The sequence below is a fragment of the Mytilus californianus genome, unplaced genomic scaffold (genome assembly GCF_021869535.1).
Source record: "Mytilus californianus isolate M0D057914Y unplaced genomic scaffold, xbMytCali1.0.p SCAF_9, whole genome shotgun sequence".
NCBI classification, from domain to species: domain Eukaryota; kingdom Metazoa; phylum Mollusca; class Bivalvia; order Mytilida; family Mytilidae; genus Mytilus; species Mytilus californianus.
The window spans coordinates 7,784,190-7,805,184 of record NW_026262745.1 but is presented as its reverse complement, the minus strand read 5'-3'; the positions used below and the strand labels follow the sequence as shown (position 1 = coordinate 7,805,184).

At 33.3% G+C, this 20,995-nt stretch overlaps 1 protein-coding gene across 2 annotated transcripts in view; it reads right to left on the bottom strand.

Moving 5' to 3' along the window:
• Positions 1-20,709, bottom strand: part of LOC127714961 (uncharacterized) — a 31,529-nt gene extending 10,820 nt beyond the window's left edge. Inside the window, exons 1-3 of one of the 2 annotated variants that reach the window (XM_052220984.1) lie at positions 20,594-20,709; positions 17,127-17,922; positions 11,406-12,645 (exon numbers count right to left, since the gene is read on the bottom strand). In XM_052220984.1, the coding sequence (XP_052076944.1) occupies positions 11,601-12,645; positions 17,127-17,911 (1,830 nt within the window). In that variant the 5' untranslated portion in view covers positions 17,912-17,922; positions 20,594-20,709 and the 3' untranslated portion in view covers positions 11,406-11,600. Of the gene's footprint in view, positions 1-11,405; positions 12,646-17,126; positions 17,923-20,593 lie in introns of those variants that run through there. The other variant, XM_052220985.1, reaches the window with a different exon arrangement.
• Between the last annotated feature and the right edge of the window lie 286 nt (positions 20,710-20,995).

Below are 20,995 nucleotides of genomic sequence, written 5' to 3'. Positions count from 1 at the left end.
GTATATTCCAGCTTAAAGACTTGTTTTTGTATTTAAATGAAGCAGCATTCATACAAAAATATAGGCTAACAGAGAGAGAGAGAAAAAAAACGAATCTGGTTTAACTGTGTTGTCACTCGAAAACCTACATTTAATTGAGTGCTTGAATTTAATATATTCCAGTTAATTTGCTATACGGAATACTACGGAAACTAAGAAGTTAAAAAAAATACTAGTACTACGGAAACTTAAACTTGACGATCCGCTTCATATCGCGATGTTGTATTGCTATTGACACGGATATAAGAGTTCGATTGACGTAGGTCCCAAATTAAAGGGTGACTGAGGAAATGAAATATAATCACTTTGGTCTTCCTCCTATCGGCAGTTAAACCATTGCCAAAGAGCGGCGTCCGTTTGGCTGTGTGGGATTTAAAAATACGCAGTCACGTCCGGTCAAATGGGGACTTTAAATACGATGCCTCGTGTAGAGAGATTGGTCCGTAGGTGGCCTGTTGCAAGGCAAATTTCTGCTCCTATCAAATATACCCTCACCTTCCAGTTGCAGTTCAAATTTCCCGGTTCTTCATCCCGGGTGGCCTCTATTACAGGACCTACCTGTTGTAATTTTAGGTAATTACTGTACTATTTGCCACTGGACGTCTAGGAAACGTATATTAATCATCGATTGACGTAGTGGATGCTGAATGCATAGCAGGAAAAAAATACCCTGTCGACACAGCCGATCTCGCTCCATTTAGTGTGCAATCAATTACCTTAGTTTGTGTGTTTGTCTTTATTCATATATTCTAAATCGATTTACAAAATTTCAACATCTGTAATATACCATAGCCTTTACTTTTCTACCTTTGCGATGGTTAGATTTTAAAATAGCACCCTTGTCACTCTTTAGGGGTTTGTCCATTGTAATTCCGTCAACTCTGTTTTAATGTGGATTCTTAATTACACAAACTTCGTAACTCTCTAGCAATATAATATTTAGGCAAACGTGCGATACTGTTTCCCGCAATTTGGAGTGGTAGACTGTTTATCCCCGATAGTATCACCATCCCAGTAATCATAATTCCAGATACTGGCGTTTTTTGTAAATTTATTGTAAATTAACCTTAAAATCGACCGATACACTAAGGTTATTAACCTCGGGCATAATTGGGCTTAAAAAATATGGCACATTTTTTTAATGTTTAGATTTTAGTTTTATTCAAATTAGTATTTGATTTTTATCATTCCAAATGTTTTGATTCCCGCACCACTGACGAGTCTTGTATGGAACCAACACCACTGACGAGTCTTGTGTAGATTCCAGCACCACTGACGAGTCTTGTGTAGATTCCAGCACCTCTGACGAGTCTTGTTCATTAACCTTAAAATCGACCGATACACTAAGGTTACTAACCTCGGGCATAATTGGGCTTAAAAAATATGGCACTTTTTTTTTAATGTTTAGATTTTAGTTTTATTCAAATTAGTATTTGATTTTTATCATTCCAAATGTTTTGATTCCAGCACCACTGACGAGTCTTGTGTAGATACAGCACCACTGACGAGTCTTGTGTAGATTCCAGCACCACTGAAGAGTCTTGTGTAGATTCCAGCACCACTGACGAGTCTTGTGTAGAACCAGCACCACTGACGAGTATTGTGTAGAACCAGCACCACTGACGAGTCTTGTGTAGATTCCAGCACAACTGAAGAGTCTTGTGTAGATTTCAGCACCACTGACGAGTCTTGTGTAGAACCAGCACCACTGACGAGTCTTGTGTAGATTCCAGCACCACTGACGAGTTCGTCATTGTTGACGTTTTCTGTATTTTGATATAGAAAGAAAATGATTATAAAAAGAGGTTAATCCAAAGTAGTGTCTATAAAATATACAAATTCATAAAATGAAGTTCATGCAGATCAGAGAACAACAAACAAAATAAAATGAAAAAAGACGAACAATAGTTTAAAAAGTATAAAATTAATTTACAAAGAAAAACTTTAACTTTTATTAGCCACTCATAGACCACTAAAATCATTGATAAATATAAGTGCTACAAACGTTCCTATTCCTCTGTTGGCAATCGTAGAGTTGCTAAGAAATATGAAAACCTGGTTAACAGTTGTAATTGGAGATATTTCTTGTACGAAAAAAGGAGGACAGGAATGAGACTGTGTCAACATTTCTTTGGTGATCATTGAGAATTATTTCGCAGGTCAACTTAATGCCGTACAATGTTAAAAGAAAGTCCCAAGTCAGGAGCCTATAATACAGTAGTTGCCGTTTTTTGCTGTATATTATATTTGTTTTTCGTTTATTGTTTTGTACATACATTAGGCCGTTTGTTTTCTCGTTTGAATTGTTTTACATTTGTCATTTCGGGGCATTTTATAGCTTGCTATGCGGTATGGGTTTTGCTCATTGTTGAAAGCAGTACGATGAATTTGATTATTCGCGCTCTAGACATGTACAATGCATGGTATATTTTAAATGAGTTAGAATATACCCATTTCTTTATTTTTATTATTATTAACTTCAGATTATTAATAGTTTTTTTCAATCTTTTAAATAAACTGTTTTTCGTACTCAAACCCTAACAAACTGTGTTCAAAGATGAGTAAGTCTAACTTCTTATGTGGATTAAACATGTACATAATTGTCCTTAGTTCAATGATTATATTTAGACAAGACAATGGTCTTTATTTTGTATATATATAATAGAATTAAAATTATGAACGAACAAATTGCTATTGGTGCCTTTTTAGGAGGGAGGGGGGTGGGGGTGGGGGGGATTGAAAATATTTTACACGAACAAAACCGGTCTTCCGATCTTTTAAATCAACTTTCTCTAACGCAAACGCTTACCACCTATGTACAAAGAAAGTAAATCAAAATTATAATATGAATTACATCATGATTAAAAAGCTTTGATTGGATTTAAGGATATCAAACAAGATGATGATCTATATAGATATAAGAAGATGTGGTATGAGTGCCAATGAGATAACTCTCCATCCAAGTCACAATTTGTAAAAGTAAACCATTATAGGTCAAAGTACGGCCTTCAACACGGAGCCTTGTATGTCTAGATATTGTCTTTAATTGTTTTATATTTTTTCGATTAATGTTTTGGAATGGTTTGCAACTGGTGCCTTTAAGGATAAGTCAGTAACGAAATCGACCTTGTGGTAAAACTTAATTTTTAATAAATGATACCAATTCAATTGCATGTGCACTAGAGACGAGTGTCAATTAATTTGTACCTAGATCTGGTATGCCAGACACAAAATGTCTAGTAAGCCTTATACACAGACATTTTTGAGTATCTTAAGTAAATGGGCATGAAAAGATAATTTAACTAGTCTTAGGTAACATTTGAATGAGGGAGGTTGCTATTTCAACATATGTTTATATACAATTATATGATTTATAGATATAAAGGTGGTACATTGACGATTATTACATCTATCTTTTCTCTTTTTCAAAGACAAAAAGATAAATATTAGAGAGAAGATGAACTCAATTTTAAAAAGAGCTGGTGTGTTGACAGGTTCTCTGCCTATACAAGCAGCACCTGTCATACAGTCATGAGTAAAATTCAACTGTAAAAGAGTATGAGAGGCGAAAGATACCAAAGGGACATTCAAACTCATAAGTCGAAAATAAACTGACAACGCCATGGAAAAAAAAGACCAAAAGACAAATAACTGTACACAAAACACAACATAGAAAACTAAAGGCTGAGCAATACGAACCCCACCAAAAAACCGGGGGGGGGGGGGGGGTCTCAGGTGTTACGGAAGGGTAAGCATACCTTTTCCACATGTGGCGCCCGTTGTGTTGCTCAGGTACAGTAGCACTCCTCAGCACTCCTCAGTTAGAAAATACAATTAAAATTGAACCACAACATGTTTAATCATCTTCTTTTCCTAGCTTTCTAATACATTAAGCCAACTGTTTGTGTCATATATTTGATTTTCAGAAGTCAAAATGGTGAAATACAATTCCTTTTATGAGTAACATTCTGCATTTATTTACAATAAAATATTGCAAAAAGGGGCATGAAAATGTCACATATTACCCCAAAATTTGGTTCAAACCATAGTTTCAATCCCTTTGAACGATACCTTTTGTAAATTGACATTAATCCACCAAAATGATCAAACACATTGTGTGTCTTTCGTCTCATTTGTTTGTAAAATTTAATCGCAAAGTTCGTGCAACAAAAGTTGGAAAAAAACAAAAAAACATTACAATAATTTCCGGACCATTGTCTGGTATGGATATGCAAATACGGACACATACAGAAAACAGCCCATAATACATACATTACACAATCTTGATGTTCCTATAAACCCACTGAAAGCTATATCAATCTTCATCTATCTAAAAATGAATTTATTGCACACTTCTAGCTTTCCTATTTGAAAAATCCAAAGAGGCCAAAATGCAAAATATACACACCTAACTGAGTAGTGCTACCTCACATACCATAACTGTAAACATATGAGCGCCTTTACCTTCAGAACGGAATAACTTATTACGGATACATGTCGAAATGACTTGTACAATCTTTTAGATCACAGAAATACATGCAGGACATAATATAAAAATACAAAAATGTTATCATAAGTAACATGTAATTCTAAATAAACTTCGAATTGCAGATATCGCTTTTAGTGTTTACTTAGACAGTTTGAAAAACCGGAAAAAGTATGATAGAAATATGTGTTATCAATGTTATACCTCGGCTACGATAGTAGATAGGCATTACATTTTCTGGTCTAGGAGTCCTTTAGCCAGTAACTCCTTAAAACAAGTTTAATATTCGATAATAAATCATCATTGCGATAAAATATTTCGAATTGATTAAGACCATTAACTGTTATAATTAATTTGCGCATCAAATAACCTGTAAATTTTGCACAATGCAATGTTTGGCTTTTGATTTTAATTTTTGTAGCGGTCAATTTACTCCCCTTTTTTCCCAAAAATAAAATAAGAAATCATAATATCAATATAACCAAACGACATCATAATCATAGCCTGAAATCTGTACAACTTCGTCCCGCAGAACAAGTTGGAAAATAAGCCACGTGACCAACTATCTCATCAAAATGATACAAATTTAGTTTTCACGGAATTAAACTGATTTTTCATTAAACAAAATTAAGTTTGAAATGTGGCGGAATTTAAAAAAAAAGGTCGATGTTTCACTTAATTACCAACAAACCCTAATATTATGTGTTGTGTTTTCTTTTTGTTTTTTGCATGCAATGATAATAGCGTGCTAAACAGATCGAAAGATTCACTATAGAAATGTCTTGAAAGAAGGAAGAATATAAAAAAAAAAAAGGCAATCAACGTCTGAATGTACATTTGTATTCAATTGTCCATGATATCGTACCTTCTAAAAAGTTTAACAACAAAGTGTGTTACTTCCAAGTTCATCAATATTTAGTCAACTGGATCTTATATTCAAACCAGATTGAAACTAGCTGCAAAATATCGCTAAATGCATATCATTAATTTCAACAAGGCTTAATTAAATCTACATGTATATAGATTTTGTCTCTCAGCATCAATTAGCGAGTTTCCTTTTTGTGATATAACATCCGTTTGTAATAGATTTATGTGTAAACAGGACATATTCACTCAAAAACGAATTTAAAAGTACAGAGAAAATACTTTATCCTTCATTGCCTCAATAAAATTGCATTCTTAGTGACATTACAATTCACAAGATTATAAAGTAGAAAAACAAAGGATATGGGGTATCCATCCATGACACAAAATCAGTACATGCACAGCAAAAATACACACAATAAGCAAAGGAACAGTGCTTTTATTCATGTTCTTCATCTCAAAGTCACAGTGAGGACTTCAACACGGAGCAAACAAAAACTCTCACCTCACTGCAAGTTTAAGACGGCCCCTAGCACCGGCTTGAGAAAGACCTATTTTAAAATCTTCAATTACAATCATAAAAAGTTTGCAATAACATAAAAACGTTTGATGTATTTACTCTCTACATTATTATTCCCGATGCTCAATTAAAAAGTTGGTTATATAATACTCCGATGACGGTGTCATGAAAATGCAGGACTTTTTGATCTACAGCATATTTTTTTTAGTTTGGCCGATTCATATGTTAACAAATAGTTAGTAATTCAATTGTAAATAGTTATGTATTCCAGCTGCCAGCCTTTAGGCGTTAAAACACTATATCCTTGCCTGGGATGTGTTTTAATTGATTTTAGTCTCTGATGCATGATGTTTTATTATTAATTGTTTCTGGCTTTTAACTAGCTTTCAGTAACTGTAATTACTCTCAAATCGTACTTTCGTGTTAATTTGATCTGTTGACACAATTTTGAATGCATTTCTGTTATTCAATGTTTACTTATTCTGTGTTATATCTCGTCTTTTTATGTTGCAAAGTTATACCACTGTTTCAGGTTAGGGTAAAGGTTGGCGCCTGTTAAAACGTTTAAACTCGCTGCATTTTTATGCACATGTCTTAAGTCCTGTGACTTGGATGGATATATGTCTCATTGGCACTCATACCACATCTTCTTATTTATATTAAAAGTAAAGAGTAAATACTTTATCCTTCATTGCCTCCATAAAATTGCATTCTAAGTGACATTACAATTCACAAATTTATAAAGATCTACTTTAAAATCTTCAATTATAATCATAAAAAGTTTGCAATAACATAAAACGTTTGATGTATTTACACTCTACACTATTATTTCCGATGCTCAATTAAAAGGTTGGTTATATAATACTCCGATGACGGTGTCATAAAAAAGCAGGACTTTTTGATCGACAGCATATTTTATTAGTTTGGTGGATTCATATTATAACAAATAGTTAGTAATTCAATTGGTACTAATTGTGTATTCCAGCTGACAGACTTGTTTTTGTATTCAATTGAAGCAGCATTCATACAAAAATAAAGGCAAACAGAAATTAAAAAAAAACATATGGTTTAAATTTGTTGTCACTCGAAAACCTACATTTAAGTGAGTGCTTGAATTAAATATATTCCAGTTAATTTGCTATTAGGAATACTATGAAGTTTGTTAAAAAAAGAATACTAGTACTACGGAAACTTAAACTTGACGATCCGCTTCATATCGCAGTGTTGTGTTTCTATTGACACGGATACACGAATTCGACTGACGTAGGTCCCCAAGGGTGACTGAGGAAAAAAAACCCATCACTTTGGTCTTCCTCCAACCAGCAGTAAAACCAATGCCAAAGTGTGGCGTCCGTTTGGCTGTGCGGAATGTATTAGTACGCAGTCACGTCAGAAATGGAACGTTAAATATGATGCCTCGTGTAGAGAGACTGCCAAGCTCTGTAAACATGTAAACCATTGCAACAGCTCTTTGAGGGTCGGTAGGTGGCCTGTTGCAAGGCAAATTTCTGCTCCTATCAAATATATCTTTACTTTCCAGTGGCAGTTTAAATTTCCCGGACCTTCATTCCGGGCGGCCTCTATTACAGGACCTACCTGTTGTAATTTTAGGTAAATACTGAACTATTTGCCACTGGACGTCGAGGAAATTTATATTAATCATCGATTGACGTAGTGGATGCTGAATGCATAAAAGGAGAAAAATACCCTGTCGACACAGCCGATCTCACTCCATTTAGAGTGCAATATATTTCCTTAGTTTGTGTGTTTGTCTTCATTTATATATTCTAAATTGATTTACAAAATTTCAACATCTGTAATATACCATTGCCTTTAATTTTCTAACTTTGCGATGGTTAGATTTTAAAATGTCATCCTTGTCACTCTTTAGGTGTTTGTCCATTGTACTTCCGTCGTTTTTTTTTTTTTTTTTTGTTTCAATGTGGATTCTTAATTACACAAAATTCGTAAATGTCTAGTAATATGAAATTTAAGCAAACTTGCGATACTGTTTCCCGCGATTTTCTGGAGTGGTAGACTTTTCATCCCCGATAGTATCACCATCCCAGTAGTCAGTATTTCTGTTGAAAGTTGTCATTCCTTTTTATTGCTTTTATTTTTGTTTTTGTTTGCCTTATATATAAATAACATAAGATGTTTGTTATGGTCACAATGACAACAACCAAAAGACGTATACAGGTCAATAAACGGGCACTGCCTTCACAAGTTTAGAGCGTTTAAACAAATTTATAAATGTCTGTCTATTGTTGAAGACGGTATGTTGACCTTTAGATGTGTTTTGCTTATATGTGTCGCTGAGTTGCTGTCTTATTGATGTGCTTCCCATTTTTTTACATTGTGAAAGCCAAATACATGAAACGTTTGTGACCTTCCACATGTTGTCAATGTGAAATACAACGCTGTTTCATTTATATATTAGAATTTTACTAGTATTGACGAGATTGTGTTTCATATACAGTCAACCCATTTTTACCTTTCTTACTCATAATCGTCATAATGTCTCGTTTGATGCAACAAAACGCTATGTTTATGTCCTTTATTACTCGCGAGTTATGGAGTGCTTGCTTTTAAGATAATTTTCAATTAAACACCGTTGTAAAGCGAAATAGTTTTGTGTTCATTTCGGAAGTCAGTCTGTTTTATAATACCATATGAGTATGAACTTAATTGATTTATTCTGCATTCTTCCCCCAATAAAGTGTATAGCGAGTAGTCATTCCACTCTACGCTAGGGCTCTTCCCTTAAGAAGTGGGTATTTTTAGGGCATGGTGGATTAGCTTCCTACAGCTATAAAGTATAGTTATAGTAATGAAACATTTGTTTCTTTGATACATTGGTTATTTAGTGGTAACGCATAGGTTTTTTTTTTATAGGAACACCAATAAGATAACTTAAAACAAGAGGCTCTCAATAGCCTGAATCGCTCACCTTTAATTTTTTGCTTAAATCTTTCATCAATGATTATTTTTGCTTTTCAATATATATTAATGAGGGGCTTAAAAATGCCATTTAAATGTTCTTTGTGTCTGTCATATTTTCTTCAAAGCAAAAACAATGAATTTTACCCCTATGTTCCATTTTAGCCATCGTGGCTATGTTTCTTGACGTACAAGGAAATAAAATACAAAATTAATACTAGATACTCTGAAACTCATTCAGCCCAAGTTTGGCTGAAATTGATTCAGTAGTTTCAAAGGAGAAGATTTTTTGAGGTAAGCAAACTAGATAAACAAATTGTGAAAAATTGTCTTTAAAGGGCAATAACTCCTTAAGAGGTCAATTGACAATTTTGGTCATATAAACTTATTTGTAGATCTTACTTTGCCGATCATTTTTGCTGTTCACAGTTTATCTTTATCTATAATAATATTCAAGATATTAACCGAAAACTGCAAATTTTCCTAAAATCATCAATTCAGGGGCAATAACCTAAAAATCAGATACCCGATTTGGCTGATAATTTCAGGGCAGGTATATCTGGACCTAATGAATACTTTAACTTCTTGTCTGATTTGCTCTAAATGCTTTAGTTTTTGAGATACATGTATCAGTCAAAAACTGCATTTTACCCCTGTGTTCTATTTGTAGCCATGGTGGCCATGTTTTTTGACAAAACAGAAAATAAAACACAAACTTTATTCTAGATACACTAAGGATCATTCAGCTAAAGTTTGGTTGGAATTGGTTCGGTAGTTTCAGAGGAGAAGATCTTTGAAATAGTTTACACCGGACGGACGACGACGGATGCCAAGTGATGGCAAAAGCTCACATTTCCTTGTCGGAAAGGTGAGCTAACAAGATAGTAACTTTCATCAGGTACATCCGTTGACAAAAATAAAAATAACGAAAAATTTACTTATCTATTTATTTTTTTGAGTTGCAATCTTTATTTTAGTAGTTTTGAAATTAGATACATTGTGATATAATTTATTTGACTTTTTTGTCAAAACGTATGTATATCATGTTACAAGTTTTATACCTATTGCGAAACACTGGTGGTAAGGTACCCTCACTATTGGACTAACAACTCCTAAATATATAATCTATCAACAAGAAAAAATAACCGAATATGTTACCTACAATACCTTAATAAACTGTACAAATGTTCACAATTCTTATATTTCTAAGATAAAAACAAAATAAAGAGAAACAACTCTAATTTGAATATTGGAAATTTACGATTTCAAAGTTCAGTGGTAGGGAATCAAGTTCAGACACTGTAAATTTGATTCATTGTTAGAAGTACTCTCCATTCCGTTTATTGAAAATGTGATAGATTTGTTGATTTTGGCATAAAAGTTTGAAATATTATTGAAAAAGGTCCCTCATATAAACATGGAAATCTGAAACAGCCTCACTCTTTATAAATATAAGAAAGACGTCCAATCAAATGTCCACCAGTAGTCAGCACTTCTGTGTTGACATGAACTACCATTGCTACTGTCACAAATGAAAGTTAGCTGTTTACAAAACTTTTGGTAAGAATTTTTCGAAATAATAAGAATTGTCTACACCAGGAATAGATTGCCTTGGTTTTTATTTGGCAAAACTTTTCTGAATTTTTGGTTCTCAATAATCTTTAACTTTGTACTATTTGGAAATTGAAACTTTTTTTATTTGAGCGTCTTTGTAGATGAAATGCGCGTCTGACGTACACAATTTTAATCACAGTTCTTTTTGCTCATTGAAATATGACAAGGAAATGATAACCATTGTGATATAAGTTTTTTGGTACATTATCATCTGATATTTACACCGTATGCCATTTTCGATTTCCTAATACCTTACCAAAAGAGTACCATGAATATTACCAAAAGAATTCACATACATTGAAAGTATCAAACATGTAATAATTCTTGTAAGTAAATTATCACTGTCATAAATGTTATGCAAATTTTACAGGTATCTTTTAATATATATTAACTCTTATTCTAGACAAGTAATTGTTAATTCATGATTACACAAAAACTATACATGCATGAGGCAAATTCCAAAGCAAAATAAACCGCTTTTTATTTCACCTGTTTTTCATCTCGAATTTACAGTGAGTCCGTCAACACGGAGCAAAAGTTCACACCTCGCTTAAAGCTATGGGGTTTCCGGAACATGGCTCCTGACTAAATGCATGAACTGAAATAATATCCACCAATTACAAATTAAATAGGGCAACAAAACTCCTCAAAGAAATCGTGCTTATAATTTTCTACGCCAGATGCACGTTTCGTATACAAAAGACCCATCAGTGACAAACAAATTTGAAAAAAGACATAATTTACCATGTTTACCGGCAATTGTATTGCAAGTTATACAGAAGCAACACGATTATTTAGACAAAATTGTACACGATATACCGGTATGTTAGATAACTTATCAGAACAGAGCAAATGATTCGAATGCACTTTTTATCTATTCCGGTAAACGGAAAACAAATCCATTTAATGATCAAATTGAGAGCTCAAATCACTAAAATATCATTGATTATGCATCAACTTTATGACACAAAAGAAATGTTACATGAAAGAATGATATCTACAAAATGAAAACAAAAATTAACACTATGGCAATGAATGCGTCTGGTTCTGTCTAAGTGTAAAATGTTCTTGAATTACGCTTGACTTTTTTTCATACACCATATATACAAAGGAATATACACATGTATCAACTGCAAACTAGACTGCAGTTAGGATATTATTATCACATGACTGGCAAGGTCTCCCGTAACTTGGTCCGCAATTCTTTTTGGAATCGTTGCAATAAACCATGCCACTCCAACCTTGGAATTTACCTAATGTACCAAGCCGCTGCATTTTACTGATTGTTTGCTCTTTAATAGTTCTACATGATGGACAGTTTGGACCGTTGCCTGGACCACAGTGTCCATCAGTACGTGATCTGGCGGGGTGATTGTGGTTTGCCATTACTCTTCGTCCGCAATACAATAACCCAGTTTTTTGGCTTACTTTTGGTTTGTAGTCTTTGGTTATACATGGTGGAAAGAGTAAGTTCAAGACGACCTTATCGAGCTCACTCATGCCTTCAATGTTTTGATCTTCTACTTGAAAAATCCAAACACCCTTTTCAACTAGATTAATCAGATTAATCGACCCTAACAAAAGAATACTGTACGGATCAAATCTCTTGATGATTTGGTTCTCGTTTGTATCTTGTATCTTACATTTTGCAAGTGTCGAGTACAATCTCGTCATCTCATGATGAAATCCTATTCCTTGTAGTATTGCAAGCATCGAAACTGCTTGCTTTAGCTTGGGTGTGCCTTTAAAATTTTGACCAAGGACAATTTCCGCTGCATAATGCGATCCTCTTTTAAACCAAGATATATAAATTGCATGTGTTAATTTCACGTTGTCAATAATAACAACATCTGCTTCGACGCGATCTTCAGTAAATGCTAGAATTAACCCTGGCACGTGCATGTTCAACTCTTCAATCGACGACATAACGAAAGGTCTCCAGTTTGAATTGATTTCTATGAAAACGCGAACAATTTTCGGAATATATGAACTAATTAGTTCATTCATCATCTGACTTTTGTAAAATAAAATCAGCGCTTGTGTATCATTTTGCTTTTTTATAGTATTCATTTTCTCTCCCAAAAAACAAATTTCGTTACAAAATGTTGTTCCATGGCTAAGTACAGATTCGAAAACTCTACCTGACAAAACATCATCTTCACCTGCAAAGACATTTCTCAATCTGTAACGAAAAAAATGTTTTTTGTCGTAATAATATTTCTCTCTAAAATTAACGTTTTGCTTTTTATAGGTAAAATAATGACTTAGTACTTAATTCTGTCTAGCAATACAAGCTGATTTTTTACAATCAATGTAATTGAATAAAACAAATCTGAGCCATTCGGAGGAAAAAACCACTGGCTTGTATTGAATAAACGACATGCAGGGCCATTCGGCGAAAAAAAAACTTGCTTGTATTGAATAAAGGACATTCAAAGCCATTCGTAGAAAAAAAAACCACTGGCTTGTATTGAATAAAAGACAGTCAGAACCGTTCGGAAAAACAAACAATGGCTTGTATTGATTAAAGGACAGTCAGAGCCATTCGGCGAAAAAAACTGGCTTGTATTGAATAAATGACAGTCAGAGCCATTCGGAAAAAAAGGCATGTATTGAATTAAGGACAGTCAAAGCCATTCGGAAAGAGAAAAAAAGGCATGTATTGAATTAAGGACGATCAGAGCCATTCGGCGAAAACAGTGACTTGTATTGATTAAAGGACAGTCAGATTATTTTATTCAGAGCCATTCGGCAAAAATCACTGGCTTGTATTGAATAAAGGACATTTATATCCAATCCGCGAAAAAACAATGACTTGTTTTGAATAAAGGACAGTCAGAGCCATTCCAGAAAAAAACAATAGCGCTTATTGAATTTAGGACAATCAGAGCCATTCGGAGAAAAACAGTTGCACGTATTGAATAAAGGACAGTCAGAGCAATTCGGCGAACAACACTGGCTTGTATTGAAGGACAGTCAAAGCCATTTGGTGAATAAAAAACCCACTGGGTTTAATTGATACATGTTTATTGGTTTGCAAACGCGTATGTCCTACCTAAAATGTGTGCTACTAATCATATTCCTGATAACTCATATCATTTTTGTCTGAAAGTTGACAAAATGATGACAAAATGTGTACTTTTGTTTGTAAATTTCACTCAGCCTTAAGTATCAGAAAGTAAGCATCTGCATTTTTTCTCAGCCATAGGAAATTTTCATGGGATTTTTTATTTGATTCAATGATAGTTTAAAATGTATGATTAACAATGATGAACGCTACAATGTTAGTTTATAAAGCAATATATATATATTGCTTTCCCCAACTTTCTCATAACTGTAAATACACATATATAGTATGCCAGGAGCTGTACATTCATGCCGATTATTCATGGTCACATAAAGGTTGCAATTCTGTAAATACAGACAATGCAATTTCCCATAGGAACTCCCTTTGCGGCTAAAACTGTGACACTTTTACTATGAAGTTTCGTGAAAAATAATATCCCAGAACGGAAAGTTTATATGCACTACTATTTTATTCAAAGGTCAAAATATAGGGCTGTGCGGCATATTTTCATCATTTATATGCCCTGAACTTCTAAGAGTTTAAACTTATACTAAAATTCTATACTACCCTTACCTCCATTTTTGAACCTCCTAAGAATTAAAATTTAGCCGCTACCATGTTTTTCTATACTGGTTACATTCCCAAGTGATGTCTTTATGAGATGAAACACAGAGATCATCAATGGGAACCAGTACGTTAACAAATTAACATACCTATGAATATTAAATATCTCCCCAAAAGAGGCGTGGTTTGAGAAACAGCTGTATTTACAAAGTGCAACCTATACAAACACTTATTCAAATAGAAAACTCTCTAAAAACACTTTTTCTCACAACAATACTTATTTATCAGAATTATAGCCTTAAAGAAATCACTGCATATACTCTAAGTCTCCTTTTACAGTACATTTTATACCCCTACCCCTGTTTCAATTTTTTAAAGATTTTGAAAACAAGACTCTAATTATTGCCAGCTTACCCTATGTGCATGTTTTCTGAAATGAACTGTCTAAAACCTGTTTGAAACTATGCTGATTACAAATTGAAAGCATTTTAGAATACTATAAATGTATTGTTTAGTAGTTAAGCATTCCAACATTCAAGATTATACAAAGTATCCAATCCTGCCTGTGTCTCCAGTCCACATCTTACTGTATGCCTATTTGTCAATGAAAGTTCACAATTTCTGCCTCAAATGGTCAGTTTAGAATTCTTGTCACAACAGTATCATCCCTAACCATATATCTAACATAAGCTAGTTAATATATGTCCTAGAAGTGTTTAAACAAAGCCATATTTGCAAAAGTTGTATTTATGAAGATATCAGTCTGGTGCATAAATTCACTAAAAGTTTGATTGAAATGACTGCTTACATCTGATTTTTGCATAACTTCCTAGCACAGTTATTGTTTTCTTTATAAAAGACCTTTAAAATAAAAAAATCATAGCATTTACAAGTTAAATTATCTGTTTTATGACTCAGGGGTATGCATTTTTCTCTGTGTTTTGCCCCTGGGGCCTCACATTTCATAATTTTTTCCCCTGTTTCTAGCAATGTGGAATATTTACTACATATTTAGGATAGAATACACTATTCTAAGTTTTACTGAGGTCTTTTTGTAATTCTAGCTTGTACTTTTTTATGCCGCAGTCACAAAAAAGCACATTAAGGCGTTACGGCTTACTTTTGGGTTATCGACAGGACAAAAACACCCCACCAGAAATATTTAGGAAGGATCAATGAGTTGCAATTACTGCGAAGAGTAAATATAAGCACTTCTAAACAATTTAAATTACAAATAGGCATATATTATGAATTTATTTTGAATTCAGGGCTTTAAGTAAACCATGCATACTGTAAACTGTGAATTTATGCTGAGTCATCATAGTTAAGGCCAAGGATTTTCTCAATCTTCATGAAATATTTATAAAACTTCATATTTGAGTTAAATTCTTTAAAATCTCTGAGATAAACCAGATTTTGTGAAATTCTGTATGTTCTATTTTTTAACCCTATATAGGTTGCAATTCTGTAAATACAGACAATGCAATTTCCCATAGGAACTCCCTTTGCGGCTAAAACTGTGACACTTTTACTATGAAGTTTCGTGAAAAATAATATCCCAGAACGGAAAGTTTATATGCACTACTATTTTATTCAAAGGTCAAAATATAGGGCTGTGCGGCATATTTTCAACATTTATATGCCCTGAACTTCTAAGAGTTTAAACTTATACTAAAATTCTATACTACCCTTACCTCCATTTTTGAACCTCCTAAGAATTAAAATTTAGCCGCTACCATGTTTTTCTATACTGGTTACATTCCCAAGTGATGTCTCTATGAGATGAAACACAGAGATCATCAATGGGAACCAGTACGTTAACAAATTAACATACCTATGAATATTAAATATCTCCCCAAAAGAGGCGTGGTTTGAGAAACAGCTGTATTTACAAAGTGCAACCTATAGCCTGCATAAAATAAAGAAAATGTGTCATGATTTCCAATGAGACAACTCTCCAACAGATACCAAATGACGTAGAAGTTAGCAAATATAGGTCCACTTTCGACCTTCGAAATGAGCAAAACCCATACCGCATAACAAGTTATTAAAGGCCTCGGAATGACAAATGTAAAACAATTCAAACGAGAAAACTAACGGCCTGATTTATGTACAAAACAATAAACGACAAATAAATATGATAAACAGCAACAAACCACCCAACTGCAGGATCGTGACTTACAACAGGCATGTATAGAATGTGGCGGGGTTTAACATGTTTGCGGGTGCCCAACACTCCCCTAACCTGGGTCAGTGGTGTAATAGTACAATATAAGAACAAACTGTAAAATTCAGTTGAAAAGGGATCAACTCATCAGAACTATACAAAGCAAAAAAAAAAAAAAAAAAAACAGCTAAAAAAAACACAAGACACAAAGTACAGATCTGAAAGTAATCGCAGTTACTGAAAGCTAGTTTAAAGCAAATGACAACTAATAAAAAAATTATTGTATTCAAGACCAAAATAATAAGCAGTACACATCCAACATATAATGGATATAGTGTAAAGATGTCATTCACAGTCAAAGAAAAATATGATCTTGTGTAATGCCAAAAAAATGAAAACAACACTTTATAAATTTCGTGCGTCCGAACGAGGAACCAGGAACTTCCAAAGCCGAATATTTAAAAGCTTATGATGTATAAGAACCGTAACATTAGCTATATGACCAAAAACGACCTATGTATAGCAATGACATTTAGTTGGGCTTTAATTTTTTGATAATAAGATCAATGTTTACACCGATAAATACAATAGATAATTCTAACTCCCTTCCCCCAAAAAATAATAATCAGTGTAAAACCCGCAGTAAGGCATTTGTTTAACAATTTATAAACTTCAGGATTTCAGAAACGATTAAGACTCTATTTAATCAGTCAGTTCAAACTGAAAAAGAATGATATTTGTTTCCCAAAATAAATTTTTGTATTCATAATGATTAATAGATTTCTTAACTTTAATTTATTTAATGTTGGTGTTGTTGTACACTGTTAATACGTATATTATCTGGGAAAAAAACCAAATGACTCACTTAATTTCAATTTTGCCCATCAATGCTCTGATATCCTCTTCTTTTGCCATCGACTTAGTGTACTTAAAAGTGTGTGGTGTTGGAATACAAGGAACTTTTATCTTTCCAAAACTGCCTTCGAATGACTTAATTTCGAGTAGTAAACCAATAGTGTCTTTGCTTGTCCTAATTTCTGCTTCCTTACACCTGAGACTTTTGGTAAATTCCTTGGCATCATTTGTCTTCTTTACTGCTTCATTTAACAAAACTTTCTGCTTGAATGACTTTGTATTTACCTCCTGTATCATCTGATCAACAACTTTATCAACTGACAATTTGATCATTTCACCATCTCTTTGAATACTTTCTACTGTTGAATTTACGCTTTCATCTAACATGACTTCGTATTGATCTAACTTAGTACCACTGTTTTCTAGTTCAAGGACTTCGTCAGTATTAAGGGTTGAATTAAGAGAAGCTAAAAACATGTTTTTCTTTTTTGAAACAGTTTCTTCAATGTCCGCCATTGAATGCCCTTTGTGGCTTTTGACTGTGCAAATTCTACACACTGGAACATCACATTTATCACAAATGAAAACATGTGATTCGTTATGATCTTGACAGAAAAGTGACGAGTCTGATGTCGCACTTACAGAGTTCTTGAATCGATGATCTCGACAAACAGCAATTCGCAAATGACTCGTTTTGCAATTTGGACAGAAATACTGGTTGCAATCTAAACAAAATTGGCTGCCACGTGCACTCATGCACATTTCACAGAAGTTTTGTTTTGCACTTTGAGCCATATTTTGAGATTCTAAAACATATAAATAAAACAAAAAAATCATAAAAAATTATTATTTTGCTAATTGACAAAATTGAGAAAAAAAACAATTGATTTACAAATACCCCTACATAATTGTTACATTAATTAATTAATTACTGACCTTTATTTTCATAAACCTTTTTCTATAATTACAGATATTATTCCTATGTTCCGATAGCTTTATAATATTTTCACAGTTCTGAAAAATATTTTAACATCAATGCGCTTTATACACTCATCACATAACGAAAAACATGACCATCAAAAATTAAAACAGAAATGTCTTTCTGAAACACAAAAATTCGTTAAATTTAATATATCTTTTGGATGCTAGCTATATGCCTTGAAACTTTACCAACTGCACAGTCAGTCTTGTCCTATTGTTATGATAAACCTATACTAGATACAAAAGCATTATTTCTTATGTCCTTTCAAAAAAAAGTATTTTTTTGTAAATGAATGGTAAAAAATAAATGAACGGTCACTTTTATACGACAATGTTCATATCTGTTCATCTGATGCACCGAAAACGGTTCTTTAGTCTACATCTGTTTGCATTCGTGAACATTCTTCAAATTTAGACAATTATCATATTTCTTAAAACTTCAATCGAAATGTTAACTTTGAACTCCAAATTTCTACTTTTCCTATTTAGTATTCAAACTTTTACGATAAAATTGAGAATGGAAATGGGAAATATGTCAAAGAGACAACAACCCGACCAAAGAGCAGACAACAGCCGAAGCCGATAGTATTTAAACATAGTATTAAATGCTGGGTTTTTCAAAGGTTGCTATACTGTATAAATTTACTCACTGTTGGAGGCCTATACCCTGGTCCTGTGGTCTTTGTGACCCAATTGGCAGTCATACCACAACCTCTGATTTTTATATCGCAATGATAAAGACAGAGTGTGTGGTGGAATTATTTATCATCAAATAAATTGATATTTGAATTGGTTCTTTCATTTTTTTTTAAACCACAGAAATTTCCGTAGGAAAGTGCAGTCGAATATGATGCATTGATATTTTTTTTTTTTTTGTCATTTAATACAAAAACAATTAAATCAAAGTTGCTTCACATAACATGGTTTCCTTTAAAATGCAATCTTAGACATACAATTAACATTATGTTCTCTTCAAATCCAAGACATCATGAATGGGGGCATTTATTCTGAAAGAGGGGAGGAAGGGACTTGTAAAAATATCCCATATCAAATATGTGAGGTCGTTGGTATGACACCTTAAGCTTGCTCACTTAATGTTTTTAATTGCATTATGTTGATCTTATGAGTGAAAATGAAAGAAGTCAACTGAAACGCTGTGATTGGATAAACTTTTATAATACATACATTCTTTACTTATTAATGAACAACTGTATTAGTGTATTTATATTTAAAACTGTGTTTCTGCAACATGGTCTATCGAAGAGTAAACCAAGGGGGTGGTGGGGGGGGGGGGGGGGGAGGGGGGTGGGGATTATAACAGACCCAAATCATTTAACAACTGCTAAAATCAACCTTAAAATAACAAGTAGGACCGCATGGAAAATGTAAAAAAAATAACAATCACTGTTATCACTTGATTTTCACGTGCTACAGGAGCGCTGTGGTTGGATGAAAGGGTATAATATATTTTTTAATTTATTCATGAATAACTGCAGTGTGTATATTTACAATATAAATTTTTAAACACATTGAAATATTTCCTTAAAAATTATTCGAAAAGGCTTCCAAATTTACATAAATTTTGATGTAAAATGACGGTGGGCATGGATATTATAATAAAGTTCCGTTCGAAGATAGTCATGCTACCATTTGACTTGAATTTCTTAAACAGAATAATAAAATACTAGTATCAAACATAACTGTTTTGTCCAGGTTTCTATTATAAAAAAGTAGTAAATTTAGATAATGTTAGTATTATTGCCTATGGAAGAATAAAAACTACCGTTTTCCCTTTACGCCTATACTGGCAAAGTTACAACGGTTTGCATTCTAGAAGTTCTAGAAACTAGGGCCCGCATTAAACCTTTTTGTTACTCTTTTCAAACACATTGCATGTTGAAGTTTTATATATGTATGCAACTGTCGAATTCATTATAATTGAAAAATTGACTTCGAAACAACTGCGTTTTAGAATGAAATATATACCTTTTGTTTTATATACAAGCCATCGAGTTCAGCTACATGTATCTGCAAAGAGAGACAGATTGACATGCCCGTTATACTAGCTGCACCTTCCGTAGAAAACAGACTCATCAAAGATACCAGGCTTATAATTCAAGTTGTACGCAGGACGTGCGTTTCGTTTCGTCTACAAAAGACTCATTAGTGGTACTCTCGAATAAAAAAAAATTAAAAGGTTGAATAAAGTACGAAGTTGAAGAGCATTCAGGACCCAAAATTCCGAGAAACGGAGTATTTGATAAATGCTTAAAAAATCACAACGTTGAAAAAGTGAGGAATAAGCAATATAAAATAAACTTTCAACGCCCTTCAAAAAAATACCCAAGTCTTGCATGTTTCACAAGTCGGGCCACTATATGTTCAAAACCTATGGAAAGAAGTATTGGTTGAGTGTAGGACAAACAAAAAAACAAAAACAATTGCAAAGAAAATAAAGAAAACCGTCAAATTTCTTGTATCATTAAAACTACTTACCGTATCAGTTAACAAGACATTATTTGAAATAGATGCATTATTCCATTATAATGTAGCAAAAACGTTTCCAATGTCCATGATTAAAACTTCCTTCTTGCTATATTTAGCCGTCAATTGTACATTATACATTATTTGTTCACGTGACAAACCCGTTTACAGGTCAGTAAATATTTTGTCAATGCGTTCTTTTTTTATCATTTGACAATGTTTAAACTTGTATTTTGAATGCATATATCTTACTTTGGAATACAATATATATACATATTTGATACTTCTCAAAGGTCTCTTTTTGTCATATATAACTCCTCTACAGGGGCGGATCCAGTCATTATAAAAGGGGGTTCCTAACCCAGGATAAAGGGAGGGGGGGGGGGGGGGGGGGGGTCCAACTATATGTCTGTC